We start from the raw sequence: 14,287 nt of genomic DNA on the forward strand, positions 1-14,287 counted from the left end.
ACGAGGCACCGGCAGCCTGAAGGCACCGAGGGCGATAGGCGCAGGCCGGAGTTAGAGGCGGGCGCGCAGCGCCAGCAGACCCGTGTGACCTCCGTGCGCTGGCTGATGGAGGCCCTCGGCACTGCCTGCCTCTGCAGAGCAGAGCGCCTGCGGCCATCCCTGCAGAAACTTGGACTGCGTTCAGTCCCGCAGTGTAACATACATACTCATGTTACCAGGCCCATAGGAGTAATCCCCAGRGCAATACAGAAACCTGAAATAAAATACACAGTGTTAGAGCAGAAGCGTGTCAAAGAACAACTGAAACGTTCCTGATTAGAGAACGTTAAGATTTTCAATTGTAACGCTTTTCAGAAACCACACCTATGAGAGGGCTCTCAATTTTCTGCTCTCCAGTACGAGAACACAAGCCTTGGCTCTTGATAYGCAGCGGAGCGGTTGGGAAGCAGAAAGGAGTGTGTGATGGAGCAGGTGGATTGCAGCACGCAGGCACAACTGAAAAACTCGCAAGTACACCTTTCAACAAGGCTGTTAACAAGGTAGCCAGGCTCCCCGCAGCCCACTGCCTTGGACCCTTGCTCTGCGGGCCAACGAGTTGTGCCTGGCACATGGGGCCACCGAGCACCACGTACAAAAGCGGCCACGTTCCCATGCTGCGAGTGCGTGCAATAGGTAGCAGAAAATAGATCCCCAAATAAGTGATTATGTCTCGCCCTCAGCATCTCAGATTTGAGAGAAGCAGTTCCACAACTTTGCATGAGAAATGGGATAATTCCTCCACCCAGCAAACGGCAAAACACTGCTTGTTTTCCTTAGACTGGCTATCCTGGATAGGTCTTTTGGATATAAACTGCAACACTGGCTCCCCTTTCTGCATATCCCATTCAGCATTAAGACAGTCTCAGTCTGCCCTGAGACGTAGGGAAGGCGTTGCCGCTTGCTCTCCTCTTGTATACCAGAATATGAGAGAGCAAGAAATGATTTGCCTTGATGTTTGTTGCAAGTTTATAAACAAACATTTTTAAAATAATGATTTTAAAATATTTAAAAGTATCCTTAAAGCATTCTGCCAGTCTGGCAACTCAGTTCCAGGACCAGAGCTTTGTGATTTGCTATTGGCTCTAGTCCTTAGTTAAGGACCCTGAACTCCTGCTGCAATAGGGGGATGAATAATTATTTGGAAATTACTTAGAAATGTACTAATTCATAGCAGAAATGCTAAATATCAGCATCAGTTACTCAGAGGGTGGTACTCTGGCATCTTGCTTAATACCCTGGCAGCACTCCTAAGAAAGTCTTGGGCATGTTGATCCTAGTGCCTACACAAATTCATTCCCTGATAATGACATTCTGCTTGGCTGAAATCATCCTGCACTTTCTTTTTATCCCCAAACTCAAACTGTTTTATGTTGGTGATTACTGTGTTTTATTAAGCATTCACTTTAGGACACTGCATAGTTTCCACTGCCCTCACGTGTGAAGCAAAGTTAGACCTCTCACACTGTGTCCGAGACTGCTGACACTGCAGTCACCTTCAGGTCCCAGGAGAGCACAGCCTGCTCCAGAAGTGGAGAACTATCCCACGCGGAGCTCCAGCCTACCGTGGTCACCTTGCAAGAAACAAACCTGAAGTTAATGAGGTTAAAGGTTGGATACACTTCTGTGAGCTGCAGTACCAGCAATGACTGCAGAGTACATACAGCCATAGGATTTAAGTCTGTGGAAATTACCTCCTGTGCAACATGACACGTTACCCTCTCTCTCTCCTATGGTGGGTATTTCATTAGATCGCTACGCTATTACCATTAATAGCATGCTTCTCTAGCTTTGTCAGTGGAGACCTGTGCTTTTGGGGCCAATTTTATGCAATAAGGTATACATCTGTTTTACTTCCACCATACCTGTTAAAGTAATTCTTCTTTGTGATTTTCCTGCTTCCTACAAATTTTGGTGGATTCAGTTAGTTTACAGGGTAAACCATCAGATGAAAAGCACTATAAAAACTGCAAAGATAAAAGGCCTGACATTTAGAAACAGAATATTATAAAATAATACTAATGTGAAGTCTCAAGAGCACTTTTAATAAATTTATAAGCTTTTATTTGATCTTTATCAATCACAAAGATGCTAGGGCCACAGACGAGCTGCCTTTGGGGAAATATGATAGAAGAAATGAGCCTTCTAAGGCATTTCAATATCACAGCATCCACTTGTTCTGATATGTAGGTGGCGGCTTGTGTGCTGGATAAAAGTGACAATGCAACCTTTATATCCTGGATCCTGCTTCTTAGGGTCATATTTTATTTGGAAGAATTTGAGTAGCAAAGATATCGCTCAATGTTTCACTTCGACTTTCTGTAAAATTAATTACAGGGTACTCTTCCCTGCAGAGAAAAACCCAAACTATGAAATGGCACAACTGCTGCTGTCAAACATAGTAATTACATGCTAAACTAGGCTAATTGTAACCAGCATAAAGTATGGTATTTAAAGTGATTCTGTCACTTACTATGGTATAATAAGTACATTTGCATTATTAATAATGTAAGCTACATTTTAGACAATTATTTGGCTAAGCTAATGACCTGGAGGAGAATTCTTTGTCAGCAGGTATCCGTTTCAGCTCCAAAGAAAAGTACACATACAGATTTTATCTCTAAAATGTGTAAATATTTTTGAAGCCATTCATATTCTTGTGTGTGCTCTGAACACTCAAGTAAATTAAGCTTTTGTGTTAAATACAACTGCAGTTGTTGCTTTTTCTAGCCCTTTTCTGCTCATGTGTTTTCCAAGAAGCTCTTATGTTTGCTGCTCTGCAGTGCAGCTCTCAGATACCAACCAACCCAGCTGCAGCTTTCCCTAAAGCTGAAGCAGCAGGATTCTAGAAATGTCAGAATTTTCCTATGTTCTGTCAGGCAATTTACAAAGATAGCTACAGAAAGGCCTTCAATATATTCTTCTCTTACCTTCACTTACTCTATTTTAAGCAYTCCCCCACACTTACTTTATTCAATGATCATTTCTGTCTAATTGAAGCATATAGATGCAATTAAATTTTAAAAATAATGTTTTTTCTCACTAGAAAACACAGGACCAGCCTATAAATCAGTACTTCAACTCCTTAGTTACCATATTGCAGCTTCAATCCAACCTTTTTCTTTCTTGCCAAGAGAAAGTCTGTGAATATAACACAGACTAAATGCCAAGTGTGTAATACAAGGAAAACAGACAGCCAGGACAGAAACAAGAAACACATCGATACTTAGTAGCACACTGAAGTTGATTTTGGCCTTGCATAAACCTTTAGGCATGTTTTTCAGAACTACCTGTAGCACAGATTTTCCATAAAATACATGGATCCATGTAGATCCCCTAACTCTYTTGCCTGACTAGTTCACTGTCTCTTTTCACTGCTCAAACACCTGATTGCTGCAGGGTTGCATGCTCTGCAAAGTAATAGCTGTGCTCACCTTTATCTGGAACTCTGAAACCTCAGCTCCAACCAAAAAATTATGCACCTAAATGACAAGAAGCCCATATCTGAGCTGTGATCCATAAAAGCCTTACTCAGTTGTTACCTGTACACAGACACGGCTGACATTTTTACTTTAAGTTTTCCAGAACTGCCCCAGTCACCATAATGCCAAGCAGCCTGTGTTTCACTTGGATTTTCTTTGGTCCAGCTGGAACCTTTCTTCTGTCCCCATCTCCAGAGGGCCTGACCAGAACRTACCAAACAGACTGGCCATATGAAGTCTTTACAATATGTGGTGGCATCTATCATTTTCTTTCAGATGAGGTAGTAATGATGGTTGTTCCCCTTTCCATAATAGCTTACTGGCTGGAGTGTTCATTAAGAAATGGGAGAACCAGACTCAGCTCTCAGCTCAGCCTAAGCTGTCGAAATCCACATTTTTTCACGTATCAAGACAGTGCCCCAAACACCCAGCTATCCACTAATACAAATATGGGGCATTCCCTCTCCCATTAATGATGGCCAAGAGTCACTGGCTCTAAAGTCAGAGCACTAGGAAAWTAAAGTATGATGTGGTCTTCTGGCTCAAGCGCTTACCTGAGGAGTTTTGGATTCCAGTCCCTGTTGCTTCTAAGTTTCCCCAAAGTTGCATTACTGTCTATGAATCAACAAGTGGCTAATCTCAAACACAGAGACAGCCTTCAGATCAGTACCTGGTACTAACTTAGACTCTCCTACCTCTTGTAGGAACCAGAAATTCTTATATGTAAGGTAGGCATTTTTTTTTTTATCTTTTTCCCTTGAAGAGAAAGGAATGCACTGTATTTATTTGGGAAAAAGGGTGAGACATTGCTTTCAGGCTGTGGATACCAAGTAGAGAGAGGTGACTTCCTGCAGCTCAGAGTGTGGCATCTAAGACCAAGCGAAGGACAGATCTTAGTCCGTGCTTCACATGTGGTGTTAGCTTGCAGCAACTCCCAGAGGATGCGCTGATTTTAGCTCCCTGCCGACTGATTTCTCATAGTTGGTAATTTATCTTACAGCAATGGCATGCTCACATTTAGAAAAGTTTTGTTCTGCGTAGATATTCAAGCAGGGATCAGTGTTTTTCACACATTAACGTTTCAAATGTGGAAGCCATTGGGCATTTTTTATTTACATAACACCAYTCATACATGGACCAGGTTTACCAAAGGTACTCTCAAAATTCAACATGAAAGCTTCAGAAAGTGAAGACAGTTTCCCAAATTAACAAGGAGATTATATAATTACCAATTAGATTACAGTCTTCCTTTCTAATCAAAGGGTCAATACTTGTTTTATCTGTGTTCTTTCTCTTTCCTCRGGATCTTATTCACACCTTTTCAAACTCCAGATAACATGAGGGCTCAGGCTCTTTCCCCACTTTTCTGCTACATGCCAAAGGCATTAGGACTGCTGGTTGATACAGAAAGACGCAAGTAGACTAATACTCCTGTTTATGGATTGCCGCTGCTGTGGGAAGGGAATCACTGTGTTCCTCTAGCCATCCTGAAGTTGCTTCTAATTCTAAGGGAAAGGGAGAAAAAAATCCGATGTTTATAAAAATGCAACATTAGTAAAGCCTTCTTTGTTTAGAGACAGGTATTCAGAAACAAAAGAAAAATCTCTMTATATAGTGTATATACTTCTAATTAGCACCTTGTTTTTTAATCATTGATTTGCCTCATTCAAATAAAAAGCTATCATATTACCACCACACCAGCATAATCCAATCCATATGCAAAAGCTACATCCAAGATAGGATRTCAGCAAACGGACAAACTTGTCCTAAATACTCACTTCTCTCCTGGGATTTCATTCAGATTTAAAACTCTCCTCAGCTTCCTGTAAGACTTACTAAAGAGATCACTTTGTAAAAAGCTTGTTTATTCTCCTTATTTAGCTTCAGACAACTTCATGCTCATTAAAGCTGGCTAGGTTGCCATCTCCTGGCCAAACCATGAGGATGAACGCAGTTTATCAACAAATCAAGACTTGAACGCTGCTATGAATAAACGCTTCGTACACACTTTTGAGGGTGGGGATATGGACTTTTCAAACTGCAGAAGGTAACCTTTTAAAAATTAAAACCTAAAATTCTTACAGGTGTACRATTTGGAAGTCAAAGAGTATATACGGCTTATAAATAACTATGAATATTGTTAATTTTTGTCTCTTTACAGAGATTAAAAATGGTGGCGGCAGCAGCAGTTCTGAGGCATCAGAGAGGTTGGAATAAAATGACTTCTYGGCGTGCTTCAACAGCAGAACAACTTTGTGTATCTTCTACCAAAAAAACCCTCACAAAATGGAGGGACCTGACACTGTCATGTACCAGGAACAATGAAAAGTCTCGTGTGGCATCCTTGTATGTATTTTTATGAGCTTATTATTACAAAATATTCCTCACGTTAATTATGAAGAGACATTAAAAAGTCTATATTAAAAATATTTGTTAGCAATCATCAAGACAACCTCCCATTTTAAAATGGAAAGGATTCCAGAATGGAAAGAAAGGTTCTATAGTGTTACTTAAAAAAAACTTGTTTATGGGCAAAAAGAAAGCACACCATATATATGTAAGTAAAGCTAACAATTTGTTGTTAGTGTAATAAAAATCTTAGTCTAACTCAACAATCATCATTCATCTAGATATAATTATTGCATACAAAAGAAGAATGATAATGCAGTTAGAATACAGAAAGTCACAGTAAGAGTAATAATACAATTAAAATTGTAATATACACACATTTCTTGGTTTCTGTCTCTTTTCCAGATGTTATACTCACCCTTCCATTGCTCCTCTTGGTCTAATTCAGCAGTTTTTGACTGCTGGGGAGAGTAACTCCGTAAGTTGTCAGCCTCTGAAGTCCTTTCATTGGGAGGAATACGATGTTGATGTTGCTGGTTTCTTCTTGCCCTCCCCAGGATCCACTTGGGGTCATTTTTACATGTTTGCTAACATGCTTTTACACTTTTCTCTTTCTTCATTGATCTGCAGCTCCAGGTTACATCTGAACTCACTATATATGGTGCAGTTTATGTATGTTAGATATTACTACTTTGTTACCTTCTAAAATCAGCTTTGTCCCTCCAGCTTTGCTTTTTTCTTTTCTCTTTTTTCTTTTTAACTGACCATTACTGAGTTGTTCATAGCCAAAAGTAAAACTATTTAGCCTCAGGCACTTGGTCAATTAGAGAAACTGCTGTCACAGTTAAACTGAGCAGAACAAAGCTGCAGGCAGGTTGAGAGGAGCTCAGACAAAGCCAGCCCGACAAGCCTTACGCCTGAGGCCTTGCAAACTCAGCACACAGCTTATGGCCTCATACTAGCAACAGCAATAACRTATTACAAGACTATAAGGATTACAATGGTGCACATGAAAACCAAATCAAACCTTCTGAAATGCCTCRTGGCCTCCTCACACCCACGACCCTCTTTAGCATTGCATTGGGGCTCCTTGCACGCAGCTACAGATCTAGGCCTGCGTGGCTTCTCCACCCTTCTTCACAAACACACTGCAAATATATTGCTGTCTCTTATATCGTGTGCCATTGGTTTATCTTCATTTCAGCACTGGCTGTAGCAATAAGCAAGTCCCTTTCATGATGCTTTGGGCATTAACAAAAAAATGTTCAAAATTACTTACATAGGCTTAGTTATTTCTACATATACTATAAATCTGTTTGCCAACATGTCTGTAAGCCCATCTTCCCATAGTGTGCTTCCAGGTTGCAGAACAGTCCTGGATAGATTTAAATGCATCCTCTGCTTTGCTATTTCCTCCTTACTTTCCTGAAAGGATGAAGATAACTGATGCAAGTATTCTGGTTCTGAYAATAAAGTTCATTAAAGAGAAAAATCCTACTGCCTAGACAAAAACTATTCAGAATTAGCCTCACCTCTTCTGGAAATCTATTCTATAGCTTGGTCCCTATGACCAACACACTCTTGTCCTTAAGGGTTTGTGTTTTGGACAGTTTTAGAGGAACCCTGGCAATATTTACACCTATAGCAAAGGCAATGGATGTTCAGAGGGTCAGCAGGTCTAGGAGATAACTGACTTACACTTGGGAATACTCCTGCACCTTTAAAAAATGGTACTAGCCTAAGGGCAAATGAAACAATCTGCTAACACATATTAAATGAAGCTGCTTGGAGCACCTGAGGATCTCGGAGGTACAAATCTGGATTCTTTTTATCCTAAACGCAATGCTGAGTGACACAATACCTTTAAACTAGGGGCCTAAAGTGCAGCACAAAATTTTGCAAAGATTCATAAGCAGAAGCAGAAGGGAGAGGAGACCCCATTCCCTAGCCTACACAATGGTATCAAGTTCAAACTACATTAGTCTGAAACATTTTCCTTACTGTAGATATCTTTGGATTTTAAGCAAAGTAAATGCTCGGAGCTACTGAAAGCTGTTGCCATTTTTTCTGCAGCACAATTCAGAAGTTGGCATAAAGCCAGGATGGAAAAAAAAAACCAAACCAAAACAAACCCCACAGCACAGTGACTCATAACTTTCCATTTCCCTACTCCCAGCTATTTCAGCTTCTTTAGGCAGTTCAGAGAACACTCGAAGTTTCACTTTCGGCTTCCCAGCAATTTCCACACAGATCACGGGGGCACGAGAGCATATAAAAAGGAACAACYGTGTGCAGCTCTCTGCTGCATGTTGATGTGCAACTCCACTCCAGAGCAGCCACCAGAGAAGRAAAACCATGAGGTAAGTCAGCAGCYCAGCCTTTGCAGCTTGCCTTTTCGTTGTGTTCTCATGCCATGTGAAAAATTATAAGTTATTATTATGAGTAAAAAATTGAAGCAGTCAAGGACTTGGAGGACCAAACATTAGGAAAAAAAAAAAAAAAAGGAGAATCAATTACTGAGAGAATCAAAATAAACTAAGGATTCTGTTGAATGCTGTTGTGTTATTGCTTCTAGGACAAGGGCCAGTCTCTATTTTGTAAACAAAACTGAGAGAAAATCTCTGCATGCAGTTCATGGATGAAGTAATATAGCTCGTATTAGTAGTTGGTGAACAGCTAGATGAGTGTTTGGCACTGGTGTTTCTGAGAATTTACTTTCTGATTTCTAATACTGTGAGGAATAGTAAACAAGATAGTGCAAATTATGTACTGCATTTTTTAGCATAAGAGGAAGGATAACATTTTCTGAAGACAGCCACCCCCCCACACACACACTCAAATTCAACAAAGCCAAGATGTTTATGACAATTTTGAAAATGGCAGCACTTAGAAATTATATGCTAAACTACGCTAAATTGTACTTAATTCACATCGTAAATCTGTTTTCATGATTTATTCGTGAATATTCATTTTCCAAGAATATCTGTTCATTAATTAATCTCCACTGCTGTTTTCACTGCTCAGTTTTATGGTTCTCAGCTGAGGCAACAGAAAGCAGCAGAAAGTGCAAAATCAGATATTTAATTTTATTATAAGAATTGAATGGGACCATATAACATGCTCCAAGCTATTCTTGGAATATTTTACTGAATTGGGACACAATATCTCCATGACATTCACTTGTAGCCAAAGTTTCTTACTGGAACAAGGCAGTACTAGTAGCAAGAACCTACCCTACTTCCCTTTCATCCTGGTGGAAATGTAATTTCCTCACATATGGTTTTCTAATTAAGCACTGTTGCTAATACCAATGAAAAACATCGGTTAGATAGAGGAGATTACTTTTATAGAAGATATATTTTTCAAAGTTTTTTTCAAGATATTTTCTTTTCTTTGTTAAAGATTATTTATGCTTCTCAATTCCACCTTGATTTGCCTCCTCCTCATTTTCCAGTCTTTCCACTCTTTTCTCTCCTCTTTGAAGTCTAAGCTTTCTTTCAGGTTTTCACTTGCATGATTTTCCAATTGTGCAACATCACACATTTTATTCTACAGACTCTTAGATCCTCTAGGTACTACAAAAGGGAAAGCAAAGAAATCTTTTTAACAAGAATTTAATTTAGAAGTCTTACTTGTAAAACTGTGTGTACGTCCTTCTTTGAGGGAGGCAGCAGATTCAAAGACATTCTACAGCTTTTGTCCATAGACAAGACAGTATGGACTTTAACACATGCAAAACTGGTCAAATAGGAGCTACGTACCCCTAACTTCCGCATGTCCAGTTCAGCGCATGTTAAAGCCTAAGCTGCTGCTTTTAGAACACATTACTTAAAATGTAGTGGTTAATCCACCTAAGACAATATTTAAATCCTAGTTTTTTACATGAAACCCAAATAGAATCAGGATTCTCAAGTTTTGTTTCATCTCCCATCATGCAAAAGTTCCATAAATGCCTAAGGGATAAAGCAGTGAAGATAAAGAAAATACTGGTAAACAGAAGTAAGACAGCATGTACCAGAAGTGGTCAGGCAAAAGAAGGGATTCTTTATTTAATTCTTTTTTTGCCATTATGGCCATGCAGTTGCATGCCATAGTTCATATCCTTTTCAAACTGTTTTCCAGTACCCACTACCTACGAAAATAACAATAGAAACAAAGGAAGAAAAGGTGTTTTATAGAAATACATCCTGTTTTATCATTGTTCTACATTGTTAATGTAAGCTTTTGAAAATTCTGATGTGTAAATATGGCTTTAGAAGCCTACAATTAGGCAATTACTTCTTCAAAATCTCAGCCACAGCTTACAGCTCTTCTGCATCACAGGCTGCCCCACTCTTTAGCCTGGTGCTGTTCTGATCTGGAAGACTGGAAGAGCAAGAGAGTTGCCACACAGCATCATGCAGAGGAAGCTAAAACTTAAACAAACCTGTGCTTGCTTACRAAAGCATTTTATATTACAAAAACAAAGTTGGCAGAGAGCTTTGGTGCTGACACCTTAACTTTTCCACAACTACAGTGGTCATATTGTCTTCCCGTGTTCCATGTGGACATACTCTTATAGAATATGTCTTTCCATATTCTGAGGTTATAGTTCATGAAGCCAGCAGAGATGTGGCATGTTCCAAACACCGGAGCAGCTCCTAAATATGGATGTCACTGGTGCAGGAGATGACTGTTTTCAAATCAAAGGCACACAAGAAACACAACTCTGAATAAAAAGCAAGTAGGCAGAAGCAAGCAAGGTTTGCTGGACATGGCACAATTCTAGGGCAGACCTGTTTTGGCCTCTAACACCCACATATGTGCTTAAAATAAACAGAAAGCAAGAGTAAAATGCAGGCAAATCTTTGTAGTCTATAATCATAAAATATAAAAAATACAAAAAATAATATAATGATAAAATCAGTAGAAACAAGAATATTATTAAAAAGCTATTACAGGAAGCAATAATATTCATCGAAGCTACGGAAAACAAATTAAATATCAATTCATCAGTACTGTCAGAACATAAAAATGCTGCTATGATCCAACAAACAAGCATTTACAAATTCAGGAAATTCAAAATACATTTTATAATACAAACTTTAAAATGTACAGAGATATGGAAAATTCCAATACTGGAATTCCAAATTCCAGTTCTTGGGGGAAGCTTTTATTTGATTAGCTCTTTTGGGTAGGCTTCAATGAATATTTTAAGGGCAGAAATAGATTCCTAAGGTGTTCCAGCTTTACACTAGAAACAGACCCTCTTCTAAGACATCTAGAATCTTTTGCTGTGTAACATGTGACCTCAATTACACAGGCAAGAATTACTAGAACAATTAATCAGCTCTTTAGAATCGTGGCTTCCCACAACTTTGGCTTACTTGAAGTATTGTTGTCTAGGGCTATCAACTGAATTATTGCCTGCTTTTAAAGTATGTCATGCCTGATTTAAAAAGAACAGTAGCAAAAAGCAGATCAGATATAAGTAAGTTCTTCTGTGATTTCTTCTAGTATCATTTCCAAGTATGGCTTGAAGAACATCCTGCTGCAGCTAGAATGTCATTTTACATGGATTTTGCTGAAGGAGGATGTGGATGTAGATAGTCTAGAGGACAAAACAGGCCACCAGATTGAATTTCCACTCACAAAATCCAATGTTACAAATTACAATATGCTATCGTATGTTTGTCACCTAAAGCACTTAAATGAGGATGCCCTGAAAAATCTACAAAAAGCGGAAGAAGAAATTGAAAAAAAATATCCAAATGAAATTGGCAGGAGAAGTCTTGTTACCTGGGGGAATTATGCCTGGATTTACTACCACATGGACAGATACAAAGAAGTTCAAACCTATTTAAGCAAAGTGGAAGACACCTGCAAAAAGCTTTCAAGTACTGCTCGCTATAAGATTCACCTTCCAGAGATTTATGCTGAGAAAGGATGGGCATTACTAAAGTTTGGGAGAACACACTATGAGAGAGCAAAGGAGTGTTTTGCAAATGCTCTGCAGAAAGAACCCGACGACCCAGAATTTAATGCCGGCCATGCAGTAGCAATCTATCGTTTGGAAAATATGTATCAGGGAAATGATGAGCATGGAAACTCATCCCTGGAGCACCTGCGGCGTGCAGTGGAACTGAATCCAAATGAGACTTCTGTTGTGGCATTACTTGCATTAAAACTTCAGGATTTAAATCTAGTTGATGAAGGGGAGAGATACATAAAAGAAGCAATGGAAAAAACTCCTGATTCCCCGTTTTTTCTGCGATATGCTGCTAAATTTTATAGAAGAAAAGGAGAATTGGCTAAGTCACTGGAGTTGTTGAGAAAAGGCCTAGCTGTGACACCAACATGTAGCTTTTTGCACCATCAGATGGGGATCTGCTACAGAAAAAAACTGTTTGAATTGAAAAAGGCTACAAAATATCCCCCCAGAGGGCAAGTGGAAGAACTCATTCGACTTTGCATTTTTCATTTTAAAAGAGCGACTGAGCAAAAGTCAACATTTTTTTCTGCCTACAGTGACCTAGCAAATATGTATGCAGAAGCAAGAAAGTATCAAGAAGCAGAAGAGACATTTCAGAAAGTGTTTCAAATGACAAATCTACACTGTGCAGATAAACAAGAACTCTACTACCATTATGGACGCTTTCAGTATCTTCATAGGAAATCAGAATCTGAAGCTATTAAATATTACACAGATGTGCTGAAAATTGAGTTTTCTTCCTATGCAAGAAATAAGTGCAAAATTGCTCTGCAGAAATTGTTGGAACAGAAAATTCTGAAAGGTTCAGGAGATGCAGCGGCTTTTAGCACACTTGGATTCATTCATGAACTAAACAATGAGAAACTTCAGGCAATTGAGTGCTATGAGAAATCCTTGGAATTGGATCCTGAAAATGAAGAATATCAGAATGCATTATTCAAGCTCCGACTTTCCATCTGAATCTAAAGCTCACAAAAATTCTCTCTCACAACACACCCCCCTCAAAAAAAAAAAGTTTCAATAAACTTTCAGAACGAATTTTTTTGAGGTTGAAATTACAACTAGATGAAGGACATAGTAGCATCACCTTCTAGTGATAATATAGAAATTGAAAGTGTTGATTCTTCATTTGCCAGCTAAGGGTATGCTTGCTAACATTCAAGAGCTTTGAATGCTCTTCAATACTAACATTTCTATAAAGGCTACATTCAAGTTGTGACCTCAAGGACACAGAACTTCTAAGTTAGAAATCATATCTTCTACTGAGAAAAAGGGAATGGTAGTACTGTAACATTTAATCTATTTGCATGAAAGGCATGATGATACTAAAGTGTACTGGATATTTCTGATACTATTCCAAATGTCAATAAAAATTCCTTTTAAAATGTTATTTAGAAATAGCTTGTGTTGCAAATCTGTTTTGTTTAGTACTTCATATGTTGTTCAATGCTTATTTGGCTAATACATTGGAAAGCTTATAAAATGTATATTACTGCTGTGAATTATTAAAGAGCATGGCATCAATGAACTGTCGCTTTTGGTGTCTTTCTGCATGCCAATCCTCATGTTAGTAGAGGAAAGAAATAGAAACAGCCATTTAAAAAGCAACAGGGATAAAGTTTTGACAAGATATGAAAGGGTCAGCAGATAGCCCCATTTATTTCCCTGGACTCTCAGCAAAGGTGGCTTCAGAGGTGTTCCACTGGAGAATTAAACTCTGCATTGAATAATATCTGTCCAGTTCAGCCCAACCCATGCTCTTGGGAACCACTACAGCAAGCATTCAAARAGGAAGGAAGATGCAGAAGAGGCGGCTCTCTGCGGCCATAGTTGCCAGGGTCAGATCCAAGACTCATGCTGCACCAGGCACAGGGAGCGAGTGTAGCTATAGCAAAGAACTGCATGAGCAATGGCAAAAGAAAAAACAGAATACAAGATGTATGTGTAAAAGGGGGTGGATGAACAGAACATGTGGAAAATAAGTGCTATTTCTGTGGAGAACATGATTGTCTTCAGACTACCAGTTAAAAGCAGTATTTTTACAACCTGTTGTTCTGTTTCAGATGTACTCCACCTTGGTACAACATATAATAATGCTTGTGCAAAATTAATGCTGCACTTCCAAAACATTTCTGAGCCCTTGCTGGTAGCGTAGAACAAAGCAAATTGGTGTCAGAGCCCAGGAGCCAGGTTAACGTGCACGTTTTGGGGACAACAAACACCAGGAGACGTAACTGCAAGTCACATGCTTGGCAACAGCCCAGTTAAACTTCCAGATTAACCTGCAAGCAGCCTGCTCTCACGATGGATGGATGTACACTTCTGCCTTTGGCACCCTGAAATGCTGCTGCCCCCTAAAACGGCAGCCCTGTGCACAGACCGGACGATCGATGGGCCTAACAGTGCATGTAACACACTTAGCCACAACTCCTTCCTTAAAAAAAAAAAA

At 39.3% G+C, this 14,287-nt stretch overlaps 2 protein-coding genes across 3 annotated transcripts in view; one reads left to right on the forward strand and one right to left on the reverse strand.

Annotated features, from left to right (window-relative positions):
- The window catches only part of LIPA (lipase A, lysosomal acid type), a 126,543-nt gene extending 119,937 nt beyond the window's left edge, over positions 1–6,606 (reverse strand). The window contains exons 1-2 of one of the 2 annotated variants that reach the window (XR_014898196.1): positions 6,286–6,606; positions 4,836–5,023 (exon numbers count right to left, since the gene is read on the reverse strand). Coding sequence is in view for 1 of the 2 variants with exons in the window: in XM_085324718.1 (XP_085180844.1) it covers positions 4,836–4,904 (69 nt within the window). In the remaining variant the exon portion in view is untranslated. The remainder of the gene's footprint in view (positions 1–4,835; positions 5,024–6,285) is intronic. The other variant, XM_085324718.1, reaches the window with a different exon arrangement.
- A 1,553-nt stretch (positions 6,607–8,159) lies between these two features.
- Positions 8,160–13,366, forward strand: LOC146584450 (interferon-induced protein with tetratricopeptide repeats 5-like). Its single transcript, XM_085324759.1, has 2 exons — positions 8,160–8,227; positions 11,364–13,366. Exons 1-2 carry the CDS (start codon positions 8,223–8,225, stop codon positions 12,796–12,798), a joined length of 1,440 nt encoding a protein of 479 aa, XP_085180885.1. The 5' UTR covers positions 8,160–8,222; the 3' UTR covers positions 12,799–13,366.
- The last annotated feature ends 921 nt before the right edge of the window (positions 13,367–14,287 follow it).

Source organism: Rhea americana, unplaced genomic scaffold, assembly GCF_003343005.1.
Source record: "Rhea americana isolate MKP2758 unplaced genomic scaffold, rheAme1 scaffold_93, whole genome shotgun sequence".
Taxonomy (NCBI): domain Eukaryota; kingdom Metazoa; phylum Chordata; class Aves; order Rheiformes; family Rheidae; genus Rhea; species Rhea americana.